This window comes from Artemia sp. Qi Xiang Cuo, chromosome 13, assembly GCF_049724085.1.
Source record: "Artemia sp. Qi Xiang Cuo chromosome 13, ASM4972408v1, whole genome shotgun sequence".
NCBI classification, from domain to species: Eukaryota; Metazoa; Arthropoda; class Branchiopoda; order Anostraca; family Artemiidae; genus Artemia; species Artemia sp. Qi Xiang Cuo.
In genome coordinates, this window is record NC_142806.1 from 5,336,242 (window position 1) to 5,359,237 (window position 22,996).

A 22,996-nucleotide genomic window follows, 5' to 3' on the forward strand; every position below is an offset into this window, starting at 1 on the left:
AAGCACATAACAAATAACTAATTCAGATAACAATCGACTAAAGATAAATGTGACAATTGACAGCCATCTCAGTCCATCCTTTTTCTACCCCTTTATCGTCCAAGGCATACAGTCAAAGTTTCAAGATATAAATTTTTTCCGAATTAGTCAAAAGGTCAATAGATATGCCTCAAATATTACATAGCCCCAACGAGGCCTAAGGGCTTGGTCTGTAGATTATGCAAATTTTCCATTATTTACACAGTTCTCCTTAAACTTTCAATATCCCAAAAAAGGCTATGGTCATAAAATTGAGACTTTCTCGTCACAACAGAAGGTAGAAATTCAAATAAATATACCCTGAGAAATCAACATCAAATGGCCCTCTGTATGATATAACCAGCTAGATATAAAAAAGGATCCAAATGAGCAGAAATATCATTAGACAACTCACTTTTCAAATTAGATGAAAAGTTGAAACGTTTCTCACATGTAGCACACTTAAACGGCTTTTCTCCGGAATGCAATCTTTCATGAGCTGTAAATAAAACACTAGTTTTAGAAGTACCCTACATATACGTAAAAAAACAATCGTTAATAAACACAGAGGTCAGACTGTAAAGTTTTGTTGCGCTATTCAACAAAAATTAAAATCACTGAAAGCAGAGATGTACCCTCTAAGGGATATCAAGTTCGAAGTATCAGAGTGAGCTTTCTTTTTGGCTGGACATTCTGTCACGTTTTATCAAATATTGATCACACAATTGACAAAATGTAAGCTTTAAATATGGAGTAAAACAAGCAGGACTTAATGGATATGTAATTTCTTCAACACTTCTATTTGGGACGATTTAACTACAATAGTGCTTTCCTCGGTTTTCAAGTCCTCCGTAAAAATATGTAAAACCAAACTCTGAGTTTTCCTCTCTCATAAAAAAAACCATCAATGAAAGAAACGACAAAAAATAAAACTTAATAAATTTATTCATTTACAAAAAATACACAACTTTATTTTATAAATACAAAAAAAAAAAAAAAACAAAAATACACCCAACAACAAAACAAAAAAAAAAAAAAAAAAGATATCATAATTAATGTAAACAATTAATTATGTATACTTGGGAGGGGAGTACGACAGGTTGAAAAGTTGTTTATATAGATAGCTCAACAATAATTACTATAAAAATTAACAAAAGAAGAATATACGGAAGTCATAATACTCAAAGTTAAAAATAATAACGGAGCTTGTAAATTAAAAGGATTTAATGTATATGACAGGATGTCACAAATCTCAACGCTAAATCTCGAGCCAGTAAATACAATCCAACCACGAAAAATAGCTTGGTTGCATCTTGTTATAATTTTGGTTTTTGGTTGCCTTGTAATAGACTATAAAAATTGTTAACCCAGTTCATCGTATATCAGATGAACTTCTAGAATACCAGGGATTTAAAGAATTAATTTTGCAAACCCAAAAGAAGATTACCACGGGTAACCACATATCAAATAACTAATACAGATAACAATTGAATAAAGAAAAATAGAATTCTTTAGATTTAACTTTAATCGTATTTTCCTCAGTTTTCAAATCCTCCTCGAGAATGTTTAAAACTGAGCTCTGAGTTTTCTTGTCTCATAAGAAAACATGAATGAAAGAAACTACAAAAAATATAACTGAATAAATTTAGAATTCTTGTCTAAAAATGTCCAACTTTATTTTATAAATACAGTGAAAAAAAAAAAAAATTTATAATAAGAGGACCAATCAAAAAAATATTACAATTTTAACTTGGAGCATACAGCAATAGCAAACCAGCAAAAAGCTCGTTTAATTAAAAAAAAAAAAAAAAATGGTTTGTCAAAGTTCTCCTGTAGCATTGAGAAATTGGATACATTCCAGTGTATGGTTAGGACTTTTATCTCGTCATATTACGACTAAAGTTAAAACATGGGTTATTGCTTAAAATTCTTTAATACGCTCTTTAAGACTTATTTAAATGCTTACATTTTCTCATCCTTATGAATTTTTGGGCTTGATTTATTTAAAAAAAAATTTATGACAAGGAATTGGCCTGTTCGACTTAAAAAATGTACCCTTCATTAATATAATATTTAACATTATTTTCAATTTATTTCAGGTAGAGTATTACATTCACCATTTGAATGCATTAATAATACACTTATGCTTTTTGTGAAAAATAAGGAAAATAAGATTATAATACACTTATATATAATTATGAAGATACAGTAAACTCTAGAAAAAAAGAAGAACATATGACTTCCTTTGGTAGACACTCTTATAAACTATTCAATAATTTTACTTGATAACTCATTTTCTTTGTTTAATTACTAAATGAAGCAGTTAAATGCACAATAACTCTTAATGAAGCGTTTTTAAAAGTAAAAAAATTGTATAAATTAGCCCGTGGAAACAGTCCGCTCCTTTAATAAGGAGCGACTCGGCCCAATATAATATAATATATACACAAAAAGATTTGTCTTTTTATAATAGTTTTAAATATATAACATTCCTTAATTTTATTATTGTTCACCAAAAGCTACGAGCCTGAGAAAATTTGCCTGATTTTTAGAAAAGGGGGAAATACCCCTGCAAGTCAACCGATCTTAATGATTGCTTAATCACATACCATCAAACTATCAAAATTCAGCATAAAATGGACTTTAAAGCATTTGTTATTTTTATCACTTTTAAAAATGGATCTTACAAAAGAATAAAAAATAAAAATAAAACAACAGGCGTCAAGCGCTGTTACTCTTCAACAATTCTTCTAGTTTTGCGGAATGTTCTATAAGATTCAAGTTTACAAAATCTTCTATAAGCTAGACGGTGTGTAAAGAATAACCTTTTAGATAAATCTGTGTTTTCATTTTTTCAGACTCGTAGTTTTCTAGAAATTTTTTAGGAATTCGAAGAAAAAAATTGGTTAAATACAAAGAAAGCAAAATATCTTTCCTCTTGCCATGGTAAAATGTCTTATAATGCAATTCAGTATAAATCTGAGTTAGGTCTACAATTATTATTATTTTAGCTTTGCATTATATGCTTTTACAGAGATCTTATAATTTGTTCATGAATTTCATTTCGTGAAAAACCATTTTAATGTTAAATTCTTCATTCATGGTAAGTTCAATACCGACCAATATTTCGTATTTTAGCTGTAATATATTTTGGAGGAATAAAGAAACAAACATGTAAATTTAATATCGAAGAAATATGAAATTAATTCTAGTATCATAAGAAATATAACTAACTAATCCTGCAGACCTGGAAGGGCATTACAACGGGTAGAAAAGTTGTTTAGATAAATAGCTAAGCAACAATTATAATAACAATTGACTAAACAAATATAGACGGAAGTAATAATACTCAAAGTTAACAACAATAACAGAGCTTGTACACTAAAAGAATTTAATGTATCTGACAGGATGTCACAAATCTCAACGCTAAATCTCGATCCAGTAAATACAATCCAACCACCAAAAATAGCTTGGTTGCATCTTGTTATGATTTTGGTTTTTGGTTGCCTTGTAATAGACTATAAAAATTGTTAACCCAGTTCATCTTATATCAGATGAAATTCTAGAATACCAGGAATATAAAAAATAAATTTTGCAAACCCAAAAGAAGATTACCACGAGTAACCACATATCAAATAACTAATACAGATAACAATCGACTAAAGATAAATGTGACAATTGACAGCCCTCTCATTCCATCTTTTTTCTGCCCCTCAGCCCTCCAAGACATGCAATCAAAGTTTCAAGATATAAATTTTTTCCAAATTAGTCGAAAGGTCAATAGCTACGCCTAGAAGATTACATAGCCCCCAAGAGGCCCTGGGGCTAGGGCTGTAAATTATGCAAATTTTCCATTATTTACATAGAACTTTTGCTGAAACTTTCAATATCCCAAAAAAGGCTATGGTCATAAAATTAAAACTTCCTGGTCATAACAGAAGGTAGAAATTCAAATAAATGTGCCCTGAGAAATCAACATCAAAAGGCCCTCTGTATGATATAACCAGCTAGATATAAAAAAGGATGCAAGTGAGCAGAAATATCATTACACAACTCACTTTTCAAATCAGATGGATAGTTGAAACGTTTCTCGCATGCAGCACATTTAAACGGCTTTTCTCCGGAATGCCATCTTTCGTGTCCTGTAAATAAAACGCTAATTTTAGAAGTTCACAACATATACGTAAAAAAAACAATCAATAATAAACACAGAGGTCAGACGGTAAAGTTTTGTAGCGATATTCAAAAAAAACTAAAATCACCGAAAGCAGAGATGTAACCTCTAAGGGATATAAAATTCGAAGAATCAGAATGAGCTTTCTTATTGGCTGGACATTCTATCACGCTTTATCAAATATCGATCACATATTTGACCAAATGTAAGCTTTAAATATGGAGTAAAATGAGCAGGACTTATTGGATATTTAATTTCTTCAACATTTCTCTTTGGGACGATTTAACTACAATAGTGCTTTCCTCAGTTTTCCATTCCTCCGCAAGAATATGTAAAACCAAACTCTGAGTTTTCCTCTCTCATAAAAAAAAACATAAATGAAAGAAACTACAAAAAATATAAATGAAAAAATTTAGTTATTGACAAAAATTACCCAACTTTATTTGATAAATAAAAAAAAAAAAAAAAAAAAAAAAAAAAAAAAAAAAAAAACAAAAATATATCATAAGTAATATAACCAATTAATTCTGCAGACTTAGAAGGGGATTACGACGGGTTGAAAAGTTGTTTAGATAGATAGCTAAGCAATAATTACGATAACAATTAACAAAAGAAAAATAGACGGAAGTCATAATACTCAAAGTTAAAAATAACAACAGAGCTTGTAAATTAAAAGAATTTAATGTATATGACAGGATGTCACAAATCTCAACGCTAAATCTCGAGCCAGTAAATACAATCCAACCACCAAAAATAGCTTGGTTGCATCTTGTTATGATTTTGGGTTTCGGTTGCCTTGTAAAAGACTATAAAAATTATTAACCCAGTTCATCTTATATCAGATGAAATTCTAGAATCACCAGGAATATAAAAACTTAATTTTGCAAACCCAAAAGAAGATTACCACGGGTAACCACATAACAAATAACTAATTCAGATAAAAACAATTGAATAAAGAAAAATAGAATTCTTTAGATTTAACTTCAATCGTATTTTCCTCAGTTTTCAAATCCTCCTCAAGAATGTGTGTAACTGAGCCCTGAGTTTTCTTCTCTCATAAGAAAACATGAATGAAAGAAAGTACAAAAAATATAACTGAATAAATTTAGAATTCTTGACGAAAAATGTCCAACTTTATTTTATAAATACAGTAAAAAAAAAAAAACGAAAAAAAAAAAAAACAAAAAAAAACAAAAAAGATAATAAAAGGACCAAACAAAAAAAAATTACTATTTTAACTTGGAGCCTACACCAATAGCAAACCATCAAAAAGCTCGTTTAATTAAAAAAAAAAAAAAAAAAAAAAAAAAAAAAAAAAAAATGATTTTTCAAAGTTATCCTGTAGCATTTAAAGATTGGATACATTCCAGCGTATGGTTAGGACTTTTATCTCGTCATATTACGACTAAAGTTAAAACATGGGTTATTGCTTATAATTCTTTAATACGCTCTTTTAGACTGATTTAAAAGCTTACAATGGCTAATCATTATGCAATTTTGTGTTTGATTGATTTAAAAAAAAATTTATGCCAAGGAATTGGCCTGTTTGACTTAAAAAATGTACCCTTCATTAATCTAATATTTAACATTATTTTCAATTTATTTCTGGTAGAGTATTACATTCACCATTTGAATGCATTAAAAATACACTTATGCTTTTTGTGAAAAATAAGGAAAATAAGATTATAATACACTTCTATATAAAAATAAAGATACAGTAAACTCTAGAAAAAAAGAAGAACATATGACTTCCTGTGGTAGACAATCTTATGAACTATTCAATAATTTTACTTGATAACTCACTGTCTTTGTTTAATCACTAAATGAATCAGTTAAAAGCACAAGAACTCTTAATGAAGCTTTTTTAAAAGAAAAAAAAATATATGCATTAGTCAAATAGTCCGTTGAAACAAACTATAAATAGGGAGCGTCTCTAAGTTCAATAGCTTTTTACTTTGTGACTTATTGCTTTTGTTTGATTACTAAATGAAGCAGTTAAATGCACAATAACCCTTAATAAAGCGTTTTTAAAAGGGAAACAAATGTATAAATTAGCCCGTGGAAACAGTCCGTGGAAAGGGCTGGTTAATGAGGAGGGACTCGGCCCAATAGTAACAGAAACCCTAAAAAAGGCATTTTGATTATAAAATATACACAAACAGATTTGTCTTTTTATAATAATTTTAAATATATAACATTCCTTAATTTTATTATTGTTCACCAAAAGCTACAATCCTGAGAAAATTTGCCTGATTTTAGAAAAGGGGAAAATACCCCCTAACAGTCTACCGATCTTAATGATTGCTTAATCACATACCATCAAACTATCAAGATTCAGCATAAAATGGACTTTAAAGAATTTGTCATTTTGATCGCTTTTAAAAATGGATCTAACAGTTCGTGGTAACGAACTGTAAGTAAGGAGCGACCCGGCTCAATGGTAACCGAAACTCTAGAAAACGGGTTTTTGATACCACTAGATATATCAAAAGAATCAGGTTTCAATGCTAATTTCAAATATATAACTTTCATCAAGTTTAGTGCTACCAATCAAAAGTTACGCGCCTGAGAAAATTTGGCTGATTTTCGAAAAAAGGGAGAAAGACCCCCTAAAGTTATAGAACCCTAATGAAAATCATACCATCATATTCCGCGAATCAGAGAACCCTACTGTAGAGGTTTCAAGCTCCTATCTACAAAAATGTGGAATTTTCCATTTTTTGCCGGAAGAAAGATCACGGATGCGTGTTTATTTGTTTTTTTTTTGTTTTTTTCCCATGGGTGGTCTTATCGACCCAGTGGTCCTTGAACATTGTGGGAGGGCTCATTGGAACGGAAATTAAAAGTTCTAGTGCCCTTTTTAAGTAACCAAAAAAAATGGAGGGCAACTAGGCCCCCTTCCACGCTAATTTTTTTCCCAAAGTCACCCGATCAAAATTTTGAGACAGCCATTTTGTTCAGCATGGTCGAAAATATGAAAAAAATGTCTTTTAGGATGACTTGATTCCCCAAAGTCCCCAGGGGGAGGGCTGAAAGTTATGAACTTTACTCAATGTTAACATATAGTATTGGTTATTGGGAAGTATACAGACTTTTTCAGAGGAGATTTTTTCTGGTAGGTGGGGGAAGGAGAGGGTCGGGGGCTATATGGAAGGATCTTTCCATGAAGGAAGTTTTCATGGGGGAAGGGAAATTGCCATGAAGGGGGCGCCGGACTTGCCAGCATTATTTATTGGTTATTGGGAAGTATACAACCATTTTCAGGAAGGATTTTTTTGGAGGGGGGGGGGGGCTAGAGGAGGGGATTACTCTGGAGACTATTTCCATGGAGGATGTTTCTTTGGGGTAAGGGACATTTAGATGAAGGGGGCGCCGGATTTCCAAGCATTATTTAAGAAACGATCAGAAGTTAAATAAAAAAAAAACAAGTTTTTTCAACTGAAATGTAAGAAGGAATATTAGAACTTAAAACGAACAGAAATTATAACGTATGTGAGGGGGTTGTCCTCCAAGTCAATACCTCGCTCTTTACGCTACAGTTTTTTTTTAGTGCTTTCAAAAGAGCTATCTATTCTAATTAAACGGCATTTGTGATTCAGGGTTTTGTGAATCAAAATTTTTTTTAACTTTTAACGTAAAGAGCGTGGTATTGACTAAGGGGAGAACCCCTTCATATAAGTAATAACATATACGTAATAAAAAAAAACAATAAAAAAACAAGCGATACGGCTCAATAGTAATCGAAACTTTTAAAAACGAAATTTTGATGTCAATAAATGTATCAAAAGAATGTGTTTATAATGCTGATCCTAAATATATAAATTTTATTAAGTTTAGTATTACTCATCAAAGGCTACGAGCCTGAGAAAATTTACTCGATTTTTTAAAGAGGGGGAAACATCCCCTACAAGTAAAAGAATTTTAATGAAAATCACACCGTCAGATTCAGCGTATCAGAAAACCCTATTACATAGGTTTCAAGCTCATATCTGCAAAAATCTGCAACTTTGTATTTTTTGCCAGAAGAAAAATATACGAATATAGAAGTTAGTTACGTAAGTTAATTTGTAAAGACATCCATTTAGCAAAAGAAAAGTAAAATTTTTATGCAAATAAAAGCTGCATTAACTAAAAAACAATCAGAAATTAAATAAAAAAAACCATTTTTTTAAACTGAAAGTAAGGAGCGACATTAAAACTTAAAACGAACAGAAATTAGTCCGTATATGAAAGGGGCTGTCCCCTCCTCAACGCCTCGCTCTTTACGCTAAATTTTGACTCTGTCTCACAACTTTATTTTTTAAAACAATAAAAAGTTTGACTTTCTCACAACTCTACTTTTTAAAACAATAACAAACTTTAGAGTAAAGAGCGAGGCGTTGAGGAGGGGACAGCCCCTTTCATATACGGAATAATTGCTGTTCGTTTTAAGTTTTAACGTCGTTCCTTACTTTCAGTTTTAAAAAACTTGTTTTTTTTATTTGATCTTACAAAAAAATAAAAAATAAAAATAAACAACAGGCGTCAAGCGCTGTTACCCTTCAACAATTCTTTTTGTTTTGCGGAATGTTCTATAAGATTCAAGTTTACAAAATCTTCTATAAGCTATACGGTGTGTAACGAATAACCTTTTAGATAAAACTGTGTTTTCATTTTTTCACACTTGTAGTTTTCTAGAAAATTTTCAGGAATTCGAAGAAAGAAAATTGGTTACATACAACGAAAGCAAAATAACTTTCCTCTCGAAATGGTCAAACAAAATTGTCTTATGATGAATTCAGTTTAAATCTGAGTTAGGTCTACTATTATTATCATTTTATCTTTGCATTATGTGGTTTTACAGATATCTTATAATTTGTTCATGAATTTCATTTCGTGAAGAAACCGTTTTAATGTTAAATTCTTCGCTCATGGAAAGTTCAATATCGACCAATATTTATTATTTTAGCTGTAATGTGCTTTGGAGGAATAAAAAAACAGACATGTAAATTTAATATCTAAGAAAAGATGAAATTAATTCTAGCATCATAAGTAATATAACTAACTAATCTTGCAGACCTAGAAGCGGATTACGACTGGTTGAAAAGATGTTTAGATAGATAGATAAGAAACAATTATGATAACAATTGACTAAAGAAATATAGACGGAAGTCATAATACTCAAAGTACAATCTCAACGCTAAATCTCGATCCAGTAAATACAATCTAACCACCAAAAATAGCTTGGTTGCATCTTTTTATGATTTTGGTTTTTGGTTGCCTTGTAATAGACTATAGACTATAAAAATTGTTAACACAGTTCATCTTATATCATAGATGAAATTCTAGAATCACGATGACTATATCACCTTAAATTTGAAAACCCAAAGAAGATTACCACACGTAAGCACATAACAGATAACTAATTCAGATAACAATCGACTAAAGATAAATGTGACAATTGACGGTAGAAATTCAAATAAATGTACCCTGAAAAATCAACATCAAAAGGCCCTCTGTATGATATAACCAGCTAGATATAAAAAAGGATGCAAGTGAGCAGAAATATCATTACACAACTCACTTTTCAAATCAGATGGATTGGAGAAAGGTTTCTCGCATGTAGCACACTTAAACGGCTTTTCTCCACACTTAAACGGCTTTTCTCCGGAATGACTTCTTTCGTGTCCTGTAAATAAAACGCTAGTTTTAGAAGTACCCTATATATATATATGTAAAAAAAAACAATCGTTAATAAACATAGAGGTCAGACTGTAAAGTTTTGTAGCGCTATTCAACAAAAATTAAAATCACTGAAAGCAGAGATGTAACCTCTAAGGGATATCAAATTCGAAGTAAAAGAGTGAGCTTTCTTTTTGGCTGGACATTCTGCCACGCTTTATAAAATATTGATCACATATTTGACGAAATGTAAGCTTTAAATATGGAGTAAACTGAGCAGGAATTGCGGGATATTTAACTTCTGCAACATTTCTCCTTGGGAAGATTTAACTTCCATCGTATTTCCTCAGTTTTCAAATCCTCCTCAAGAATATGTAAAACTGAGCTCTGAGTTTTCTTCTCTCATAAGAAAAAATAAATGAAAGAAAGTACAAAAATATAACTGAATAAATTTAGAATTATTGACTAAAAATTTCCAAATTTATTTTAAAAATAAAGTAAAAAAAAAAAAAAAAAAAAAAATAATAATAATAAAAGGACCAATCAAAAAAAAATTTACAATTTTAACTTGGAGTATAAAGCAACATCAAACCACAAAAAAGCTATTTTAATTAAAAAAAAAAAAAAAAACTTATTTGTCAAAGTTCTCCTGTAGCATTGAAAAATTGGATACATTCCAGTGTATGGTTAGGACTTTTATCTCAAGTCATATTACGACTAAAGTTAAAACATGGGTTATTGCTTATAATTCTTTAATATGCTCTTTAAGACTGATTTAAATGCTTACATTGGCTAATCCTTATGCAATTTTGTGTTTGATTGATTTAAAAAAAAATTTATGCCAAGAAATTGGCCTGTTTGACTTAAAAAGTGTACCCTTCATTAATCTAATATTTAACATTATTTTCAATTTATTTCTGGTACAGTATTACATTCACCATTTGAATGCATTAATAATACACTTATGCTTTTCGTGAAAAACAAGGAAAATAATATTATAATACACTTCTATATAAAAATGAAGATACAGTAAACTCTAGAAAAAAAGAAGAACACATGACTTCCTTTGGTAGACACTTTTATGAACTATTCAATAATTTTACTTGATGACTCACAGTCTTTTTTTAATTACTAAATGAAGCTGCTAAATGCATAATAACATTTAATGCAGTGTTTTTAAAGTAAAAAACAGAAACGTCTACATTAGTCAAATAGTCCGTTGAAACAAACTATAAATAAGGAACGTCTCAGTTCAATAGCTTTTTACTTGATGACTTATTGCTTTTGTTTAATTACTAAATAAAGCAGTTAAATTCACAATAACCCTTAATGAAGTGTTTTTAAAAGCAAAAAAAATGTATACATTAGTCAAACAGTCCGTGTAAATGACTGTTTAATAAGCAGGGACTCGGCCCAATAGTAACAGAAACTCTAAAAAAGGCATTTTGATAACGATATATACACAAAAGATTTTTTTTTCCATAAAAGTTCTAAATATATAACATTCCTTAACTTCAATATTGCCCACCAAAAGCTACGAGTGTGAGAAAATTTGCCAATTTTTTTAGAAGGGTAGAAATACCCCTGCAATGCAACCGATCTTAATGATTGATTAATCACATGCCATGAAATTATCAAAATTCATTATAAAATGTACTTTAAAGCATTTGTTATTTTGATCACTTTTAAACATGGATCTTACAAAAAAATAAAAAATAAAAATAAAACAAAAGGCGTCAAGCGCTGTGAATCTTCAACAATTCTGCTAGTTTTGCAGGATGTTATATAAGATTCAAGTTTACAAAATATTCTATAAGCTATAGGGTGTGTAACGAATAACCTTTTATATAAAAATGTGTTTTAATTTTTTCACACTTTTAGTTCCCTAGAAACATTATGAGTTTTCTAGAAAATTTTCAGGAATTCGAAGAAAAAAATTGATTACATACAACGAAAGCAAAGTAACTTTCCTCTTGAAATGGTCAAACAAAATTGTCTTATAATGAATTCAGTTTAAATCTGAGTTAGGTCTGCTATTATTATTATTTTAGCTTTGCATTATGTGCTATTACAGAGATCTTATAATTTGTTTATGAATTTCATTTCGTGAAAAAAGCATCTTAATGTTAAATTCTTCATTCATGGAAAGTTTAATACCGACCAATATTTCGTATTTTAGCTGTAATATGTTTCGGAGGAATAAAGAAACAGGCATGTAAATATAATATTCAAGAAAAGATTAAATTAATTCTAATATCACAAGTAATATAACTTATTAATTCTCCAGACTTTGAAGGGGATTACGACGGGTTGAAAAGTTGTTTAGATAGATAGCTAAGCAATAAGTACAATAACAATTGACTAAAGGAATATAGACAGAACTCATAATGCTAAAAGTAAATCACAACAACAGAGCTTGTAAACTAAAAGAATTTAATGTATATGATAGGATGTCACAAATCTCAACGCTAAATCTCGATCCAGTAACTAGAATGCAATCACCAAAAATAGTTTAGCTGCATGCTGTTTTGATTTTAGTTATTTGTTGACTAGTGATAAACTGTAGACTATAAAAATTGTTAACCTGGTTCATCTTATATCATGGATTGGATTCTAGAATCACCAAGAATATAGCAAGTTAATTTTGCAAACCCAATAGAAGATTACCACGGGTAAGCACAACAGATAACTAATACAGATAATAATTGAAAAACAAAGAAAATACAGAAAAGAAAAATAAAGAAATAAAGAAAATGTAACAATTGACAACCCATTCATCCCCTCTTTTTTTTACCCCTCAGCCGTCTAAGGCATGCAATCAAAGTTTCGAGACATAATTTTTTTTACTTTTATAGCTTTAATAAATCAAATAATGTTAACATTTTGATTACTAAATATCAGTATATGTATACTAAACTGACAATGCACATTCATTTGTATTTTTTTCAGTAAAGTACAAATTTTGTTCTGTCTTTGGGAAGCATATGGGTTTTGAGCCCAACTTATTTTAATTTCTGCTCTTTTTGAGTTTGACTCCGTTATCTATTGTAATTTCTTTTCGTTTTGGGAGTTATTTATTTATCGATGTTGATTTGTGGTATTTTCACGCTTGATAGATTAATTGATTTTATTTTTGATCATTTTTTGTTTAATGTAGTTCTTTACTTTTCTTTGAAAAACTTATTTTGTGGAAAGCCTTTTTTAATTAATTTCCGTTTGTTTTAAATTGAGATAGTCTTTTCATGAAAAAAGAAAATAATACTTTAAATCTTTTCGTTTTTTTAAGGATTTTTAGTCTGGCCTCCTATTTGTATTCTGGAGAAAAAATTTCTGTGATATTTGACAACATACACCCTTTTAATAATCTGGACACAAATAGTAGGGTTTAATTTATTTTCAAACATCCTCTAGTTGAACTGAAATGGAAAACTTGATACCATTCGCAAAAAAATCTGTATACTTTCTTTGATAGCTTGGATACACGTACGTTAGTTTGATTTGGTTACATTTTAAGAGCAGAAGTAGCCTCGAAAGTTTGAACATAATACCCCCAGTCGTGGTTTGGAAAAAGCTGAGATTCCTTATTTGGAAATATCAATAAAAAACTGCAATTTTACTTTATATTAAGGCAACATTTATTTTTTAAACATATTGGGCAAATGGGTGGGTGGGCGTGGGAGAGAATTAGTTGCCCTCGAATCACTTTCGACTTTTAAAAACGGCATCCGCCCTTTCTATTTTCAATCGAATGAGCCCTTTTCAAAGCCCTTTTTTAACTCCTTCGATACGAAATGCCCTGGTCTAAACAACAACAACAACAAAAAATAATCCATTAAACCCACGTTTATCCTTACTATAAAAATGTTAAGCCTCCCAATCACTTTTGACTATTAAAAAGGGCACTATGCCTTTCAATTTCCAATCGAATGAGCTATTTTCGAAACGACAACGCTTTTTGTAAACACCTTATGTGCCCCCAGGGCATAAATTACAACCCTTGCCCTCGGCGCTGTCAGTGTGGTTGTCATCCTCTAACACCTAATTTCATAGCACAAATCACAGCTTAAATTTATAACAGATTCGAGCCTATTCATTAGTTCAAAACTTCACAAGTCTCTGGCTGGGAACTGGTCTTCTTCGTTATTCATCAAGAGAAGTGGAAATCTGGTAGAAACGAAATGGCTGTGGCGTTTCAGAACCCTTACATAATAGTTGAAGTATCTATTAGCTATGTATTCTTAACATAAATAATTATCAATATTAGTAGTGTTTTTTCATCGAGCAGTACTGCATACAAAACTTCAACTACCGTATCACAAAATTCGTCAGTTATCTGGGTAAAAACTTTGAATATAAGTTTGAAATTATAATCTTAATTTTTTCATAATCCCCTTTGCCGATATCTGTTTTGTCCCCTTTAAAACAGTTGAAATGGGCTACTGTTATATTGATTGTTTTTTTTTTTTTGCTCTTTCGGTTTAATAAAAATCCTTACTTGTATTAAAAACTGGTTTTCAATAACAATTAAAAAAAAATACATCTTAAAGTTTTCTTTTTGGGTTCTTTATAGAATATGTCATGTAGGCTAAGGCTGAACTGTAGCTTTTTTTTATTGCTTTTGGCTGCTCTTTTGGATATTATTCATTTTTTTTGGGGGGGGGGGATTCATTCCAAATTATAAACTCATAAATAACTAATATCAGCTACATTATAAACTACATTTAAAAGGAGTAAATTTATCAAATTGAAAAATACATGATGAACACTTCACATGAGAACACTTCAATTACAATGAAACAAAAAACACTTGATGGTTTATTCGGTATGAAGAAAAAAGTGCCAGCTATTTTTTATGTAAAAAAAGAAAAGTTCATCCGTTTTAAATGTAATTAAATGAAATAATATGCAGACTGAAGTAGCTCCAAGAAGATGTTGAGATTTTCTTCCTAGTTCGTCACTTTTAATACAAGCAAAATATTAGGAGACTTAGTATCAGTTATTGAGTTTAAGCTTTGATTTCCAAATGCCCACAAAAATTACCAAATTTAAGAAAGTCGCAACAATAAGTCACCTGTGGTCAAAATAATCAAATACTTCTCTTTGATCCCCACCCAGGCTCAAAGCTTCTGCTATGGTCATATCAATGGAAATCTCCAAAGAGTTCCTTTTTAAAATAGCTTTCAAACGTAGGTAAGGGTATATAGCCTTTTTGCTTTTCTTCAAAGCTTTGAAAAAAGTGTTATAATATTCCAAATGTTACATTTGTAATGTTTGTGCATATTTTTGGTCATCATTTGTGGGGTGATCAAATTTTTAAACCACTGTAGAAACGTAAGAACGATGCAACATCTAGTACGCTGAGGTTATAAGACTGTCAAAGACTCTTCCTTGAACCTCCCAAATTGAAAGCTTTTATTGTGACCTGGCCTTTTGATGTAATTTGGTACTGGACCAAGGGCGCCATTGTCACTCAAGTGCAACGTTAGGTGGGGATGTCAATATCGCTTTTGTCACACCAATTCGTTTCAGTGTAAATCTGCCTGGTACTTATGAATGAATGTTTTCAAATTAAACCCTTTTCATCAATAAGAAGAAAAAAACAGGTTGGACGTATATGTCCCTTTCCCTTTGGACGATAAAACTATTCAAGTGCTGTATCAAGTACAACTCACGAAAATCTTGCTAATTTTTGTCAACTTTTCAACTTTTTGGCATCCCTGCTTTCAATAAAAAAAATCAAAAAAAATCAAAGTACTATCACTTAAATATAATAACTCCCTATGCCCCCCCCCCTGGATACCATCCTGATAGGATACCGTCTCTGCTTTAAATAAAAAAAAAATAATTAACTTATTGGCATCCCTACTTTCAAAAAAAAAAATCGAGGTCTTATCATTTAAATATGATTGCTCCATACCCCCCCCCCGTCCCCTCTGGATACCATCTTGATAGGATGCCGTCTCTGCTTTAAAGTAAAAAAAACTTTTTGGCATCCCTGCTTTCAATAAAAAAAATGTCGAGATATTATCATTTAAATGTAATACCTCCCTACCCCCCCCCCCTCTGGCTACCATACCTCGCTCTTACGACAAAAGTATTTTATAAATTTCAATTGGGCCAAAAAGTAAAACTGGAGCGTAATGAAAAATGTATTTAGAATGGGGCAGTCTCCCGGATATACAGAAAAATTTCTGCTCGTTTTAAGTTTTAATGTTGCTCCTTACTTCCAGTCAAAAAAACTTGTTTTTATTTAATTTCTGATCATTCTTCAAATAATGCCGAGAAATCCGGCATCCCTCTACGTAACGCTCTCTCTCTCCACAGAATATTTCTCACGGAAAATTTCACGGAAAATTCCCCCTACTGCATGGAAAACCGTTCCAGACAATCCCGATCCCACAGAAAATTTCCCCAGCAAAATCTCAACAAATTAAACTTAGTTGAAAAACAGAAAGTAAGACAAATTAAAAGAATTTCGTTAAGGAATTCTTGTAAATCTTCCCGTAGTAAAATTTCTCCTGGAAAGATCAACCCAGTAAATTTCCCGCCCCACTAAAAATTTTCAACTTATTCAATTCTCCCAAACAGAAAAACAACCCCCCCCCCCAAAAAAAAATGTATTTAAAATTACCAATCAAAAATCATAAGATTAAACATTGTATATATTTCGTAACTTACAGCCGTTTCTCCAGGGACTGTGAGGGGGGGGGGGTCCTGCTTTCCTCAAAGGCATAGTTTTTGGACGTTTCAAATCTGTTGAATAGAATGGGCATGGGAGGGGGATTAGCTGCCCTCGAATCTTTTTGCTTACTAAAAAAGGGCACTAGAACTTTTAATTTCCAATCCAATAAGCCCTCTCTAGATCCTCTAGGATTGCTGGTTCGATACGATCACACCTGGGAAAAACAAACTAAAAAGCAAATAAAAACGCATCTGTGATCTTTCTTCTGGCAAAAATAATGCAAAATTCCACATTTTTGCAAATAAGAGCTTTAAACCTCTACAGTAGGGTTCTTTGATATATTGAATTTGATGGCATGATCTTTATTAAATTTGTTTGATGTTTCGGGAATGTTTCCCCCTTTTTTTCAAAAAGAACAAATTTTCTCGGGGCCGTTACTTTTGATGGGTAACATTAAACTGAATGAACCATCAACAGGAATTTTACAAACCTTCATTGAGCAAAATTTCTCCTGGAAAGATCCACCCCGGAAAATTATCTTCCCACGGAAACTTTTCACCGTAGTAAGTTTTCCCAAGCAGTAAATCCCCCCCCCTAAAAAAAACATACGTCTGTAAACTTCCCAATAACAAATACTATGCGTTAACAATGGATATATTTCGTACCTTACAGCCATTTCTCCAAGGACTGTGGGGGTTTATGTTACCCCCAAAGGCATAGTTTTGGACCTTTCAAATCTGCTGAATAAAATGGGCATGGGAGGGGGATTAGCTGCCTTCCAATCTTTTTGGATACTGAAAAAGGGGACTCAAACTTTTAATTTCCAATCCAATCAGCCCTCTCCAGATCTTCTAGGATTGCTGGTTCGATACGGTCACCCCTGGGAAAAACAAACTAAAAAGCAAATAAACACGCATCCCTGATCTTTCTTTTGGCAAAAAAAAAAATATGCAAAATTCAACTTTTTTGTATATAAGAGCTTGAAACCTCTACAGTAGGGTTCTCTGATATGCTGAATCTGATGGCATGATCTTTATTGAGATTGTTTGATGTTTTGGGGGTGTTTCCCTCCTTTTTTCAAAAAGAGCAAATTTTCTCGGGGTCGTAGCTTTTGAAGATAATTTCGGAGACCACACTGCCTTTCGATGACGATAAATAAAAGTTCAAATAGGGATAAAATCCTTTTAATAGATAGTGATAGAAATTCCCCAAAAATACCAGATATTTCGGTCACATATGCAGTGACCGTCATCAGAAGTAAACCAGTTTTAATACGGAGGATGGGCCCGGCATATGTGACCGAACTCTCTGGGATTTGTGGGTAATTTCTGTCACTGTATATTAAAAGGATTTTTATCCCTGTTTGAACTTTCATTTATCGTAACTTTTGATGGATAACATTAAGCTTAATGAACTTTATATATTTTGAATCAGCTTAAAAATGCAATTCTTTTGATATATCTATTTGTATCAAACAAAACATATCTTAGAGATATCTTCGAGAATTATCTTAGTTTCGGTTACTATTGAGCCAGGTCACTCCTTCCTTAGAGTTCGTTACCACAAACTGTTTGATGACGAAAAATGAAGTTAACCATCAAGTTAAACCCCTGAGACCACCCGTAAAAATTATCTTCTATTCAGCATGCTCACATTCCCACCCAATTTTATTTTCAAATGATTCAACTCGGTTTTTACATCGACAGGTTTCTTTCTCGTCAAGGGCCTATTTTCACAAGGATGGCAGTTGAACTCATCTTCTAATCCCATTCTCATGGAGACAACCATTGTTCCAACAAGGTACATATCTCCATCCAGCTTTACTCTGGCCTCAAAACAAAGGAGCTTAAGGAATTTCGCACACATGTGAGTGATTAGTGCTAAAATTTGTATTTCCTGTGATTTTTATCCAGTACTTTAGTATTACTTGCATAGCAATAGTAGAAGACTGATAAATTTAAAAGACAAATTATACAAATGATAATTAGCATCCTATCACAAGCACTGAGTGTGAGGTTGTGCTTCAGACAAAATTAAATATGGCCAACTTATAAATCGGATAAAAAACGCCCGCATGTAAGACGATAGTGTACACATGAAACCGTAATAACGTAGCTGTTGAACGTATCAAATCACATCCTTGATTTTAACAATCAGCAAAGTAATGGGATTTAAAAAATAATGAATGCCAAAACGTTTTTTATTTTCCAAAAATGAACTTTTACTTGGCAAAACTTCAAATACTAAGGCATTATATGAAATCAACTAAAAATAAATGAAACAATTGAACACAAATATGATTGGGCCACTTACTTTTCAAGCTACCTAACTTGGTAAACCGCCTTTCGCATCTAGCGAAACACCACCAAATAGCAACCGCAACTATCCGTTGAATAGTTACGGTTGAATCCGTTGAATAGCAACTATCCGTTGAAATTATCGCTTATTCAGCGAGATCACACTTCCATCCAGTTTAATGTTTGAAAAATCCAATTAGAATAATTGAATACGTGTGTAAAGACGAAACAAACACTTAAAGTACCTTAAAGTACATGGCAAAATTGGATGCAACTCATTCAAAACGGGCCTACAACTCTTAAATTTCTAAGCAGTGGCGATACTAGAATGTCAGATCTCTTTGAAAATTGGAGGGACGTCAAAGCCCCCCTTAAGAACGATTGCGCCTGAAGCCAGCAGTGACTTATACTATGAAGGTTACTTTTTTAACCTCTCACTGGTTCAGAGTCTTTTCTGGAAAAAAAGATTGACTTTCCCATCGGTTTAATCGAAATGATTTTTACCGTCATTATCAATGCACTTCAAGCTTGATATATGCAAATTTCAAATGCTACTACAACTATTAACAGCTCACAGCAGTGCCAACCCCCCTGAGAATAACACAGCTCTTCACGCTCCCCCTCTACTCCAAATCTATTCAAAGCCCCCTTTCATGAAGTTCTAATTTCCTTCAAATCCTTCCTTGAGACCTCTTCTCATCCCATCCGGGGACGACTCGTTTTTTGTGTCCCTAGATGGTTGGCCCAAGATGACAATCTTTGGCAATATGTCGTCCTTAATCTTTAAACCGTGTCCTAGCTATCTAATCTTTTTTTCATTACAGCTCCAAAGAATGGGACAGAATAAGACGTGTCTTACAACTTGTTGTTTGACGTAAAGGTCAGGCAAAGACGTACCAAGATATATGCATAGACAATTCTCCTAGGAAATATTTAACAAATCTTGTTCTCCCTTTCGAAACGCCCACGTTTCAGAACCATAGAACCTGAGAGTTTCAAGTCCATTGGACAGGCAAGATCAAACTTGCCCGTCTGTTTTTACTGTTAAAGCAATGGAAGATTTGTATAATTTGAGCTCTTTGTGAATGCGTTGTCACGTGACCACTGAAGACTTATTGTTATCTGGAAAATTTAATATAATATCCTTTTCAGTTACGGGGGTCAGAGGTGGCAAAATATGATTAAGCTGGTCGGCTAATTTTTTATTATTTTACCCTTAAAAAGGGAAATATAACTTTTAAAAAAAAAGCGAAAATAAAAGAAAAAAAAAACAACTTATTATATCAGAAATTAGAAAGTTCCTTTTTGACACTTTTATGACCGCCACTTCGACACAACTTATGCTATATCATCATTTTGAGCAACATTTACTTACCTGATCTTATCATTATGAAGAGTCGTTTAGCAATTTTGACGTACAAATATAAAAGTATTTTAGATGAGTTTTATAAAATTTTTTTTTAGCTTTCTAATCGCTCTATTTCTTAAATGAAGTTTATTTGAACAGAAAACAGCCAGCAAATTTGATAAGATATTTCAACCCGGATTTGACTCTATTATACTGTCAATAAGGCAATCTTTATAAGTCTTTCAGTCTACATATGTAAATAATATCTTTAGATTAATATTTATATTATGTTAATTTACATCCTATTTCTTATTCGGACACAACCTTTATAAGTCATATGTAAATAATAACTTTACATATATATTTATCTTATGTTAATTTATGTCCTATTTCTTATTCAATGCAACAAAATCATATAAAAAAAGGAAAAAAAAGAGTATCAATCACACACCTTGAACAGGTCCTTCCAAATTCTTGTCCATTCTAGGTGATAGAGTGACAGGTTTCTTCTGCTCTTGCTGCTCTTGGGTCCTGGACGGTGCGAAGTCACTGGGTTTCCGAGCCTCGAGTGGGATTCCTAATGCTTCAGCATACTCATCTCCGTACCACACCAAAAGTTCTTCAGAAGCTTCAATTGGTTTGATTGTTCTAAAAAAATATAAGAATTCAAGTAGATACCATCCAGGAAATCCAGTACTGTATCTGCTCGCCAAGAAACTCGTGTTTTTGAAGCTGAAAAGTAACAGCAGAATTGACTGCAATTATACCGCTCTATAATAGACACTGTGTCAATATGTAGTGAACATTATACTGCTGTCCCATTATGCAGTGGCCATAAAGCCACTATATAATGAACACTGTGCCATTATAAAGAAATTACATGTTTCTATATTGATATTTTCAAACATAGAAATAATTAAAAATAAACTAAAGAGATCTAAAATTTCGATTCATTGGGAATTCCAAAGTTTATTTTCCATTGCAGTGCTCATCCAGCACGAGAAGTAAAATTGTGATTAGCTTTTGTTACCCATGGATTCTGCAAAGTAGTCTTAGCAGTTCTATGACGAAAAATTATCCACGGTTGATTACGGTTAATCTGAACAGAGATCTTGCTTGTGGAAACATCGAAACTCAAAAAAGTTTCATTCTTTTTACTGGCTTAATATTTCACCCACTGAACTTTCATTCGAAATTTTGGTTTTGGCGTCGCCCTTACCTCACACCTTGATACACAGAGTCCCTCCCTCCTCCACGCTCCACAGAATCCACAAATGGAGTTACGGACTGCTTGGAATACACACTGAATGTGGAGTTATGGACTACACAGAGTCCATAACTCATCCAAGAGTTACGGAATTATAAGGAATTTAGTTCAAAACAGAAACTGGTTTGATTTGGCTATGTGAGAGCAATCGCTCGTTATAGAGTGTTTTCGCAGGTTTGTGGTATGTTCAACTCCGCCTTCGTATAACAACACCGGAGAAGCAAAAGAACCGATCATGTTTAAAAAGGTAATATTAATGCTAAAAGCCATATTTAATTTTAAAATATTTACAATTAAGATAAAATGTGTAATTTCTAGAATTGGCAAGATCATACTTAACTATGGCTAATAAAGCAGCATTAAGTCTTTTAAACAAATTTGATTGAAAACAATCCGATTCAGGGTTCACTGGAGCACTGAAACATAACCAAACTCGTTGTTTTTATAACGTAGCACTTTTTTCAAAAAAAAAAACACACACACAAAATTATAAATATTGGTGATAGTGAATAAATAAACCATGCTTCTAAACAATAGATAAATTATAATAAACTGTTTAGCAACAGTATAAAACTACGATATCTTTCTAGAAACTTCAGTCAAACAATACACAAAGTGTTAGTTTCCAATTTTAAAATAGGTAATAGCAATGGGGAAAACCGAAGGGGTATTACAATAGAGGAAAAATTTGACCATGAGCTGTCACTGAGAATTGTGGTTAAGCATAGTTACTCGTATAAATAACTGTAGATGACAATTCAAAGAACTAAGATTTTTTTCTTGAGAGGGGAGGAAGAAGCAGTTTCAGCTGCATAAACAGCAACCGGAACTCATTTTCATTTTCCTGGCTTAATTTCGAAATAAACAAAAATTATCTACTAATATTTGCCCATAAACTCGAAAATTTTTTTTCTTTCTTATATATTACTTTAAGACAGTATTTTTACAAAACCTAATCTTAAAGGCCAATTTTAGACGAATTGAACTTAGGCGAAAAGATAACTAAATAAAGGTAGTAAAATCAAGCAAGAAGAAATTAAGAGTAAATGATCCAGTCTTCATATCTTTGCGAGGTCTGTGGATCCAGTGGGAGGTCCAATTACCTTTGTGAGATTCCAGGAAAATATTCACTGGTTATGAATTATTCTAGCCATATTCCAAAGAATATCTGCTAGTTGATTACAGTCAGCGTGCAGCAAGTAATAATGGCGTCTTTTTAGGATCATTATCATCAACCTATAAATTGTGGCTTCCAAATCATGTGAAAGAGAGTAATTAATAAGAGCATCTCCTCAAATCTTGATCCCTTGGGTTGAATTCAAAGAGAACATTTTGTGTATTTTTTAAAGTCTGATAGCGATTTCTGCATAGGGGAGTGTGGTGGATTCCCCCATTTAAATATATCAGCATTAAGTAAAATAGTTCCAGTTTTTAGGTAATAGTAGAGCATATTATAGTCCTTGAATTTGAAATTAGGATGCACAAAACACTGGTAAGCAATATTTGTTAGGGCTTTAAAGACCTCCCTAAAATTGAACGTCTTTACATT

The 22,996-nt window shown here is 32.0% G+C and overlaps 1 protein-coding gene across 1 annotated transcript in view; it reads right to left on the reverse strand.

Annotated features, from left to right (window-relative positions):
* Window positions 1–9,675: 9,675 nt before the first annotated feature.
* Window positions 9,676–22,996, reverse strand: part of LOC148944874 (histone-lysine N-methyltransferase set-17-like) — a 37,117-nt gene continuing 23,796 nt past the window's right edge. Inside the window, exons 7-8 of the mRNA XM_089098877.1 lie at window positions 20,632–20,828; window positions 9,676–9,860 (exon numbers count right to left, since the gene is read on the reverse strand). Coding sequence (XP_088955003.1) covers window positions 9,676–9,860; window positions 20,632–20,828 — 382 coding nt within the window. The remainder of the gene's footprint in view (window positions 9,861–20,631; window positions 20,829–22,996) is intronic.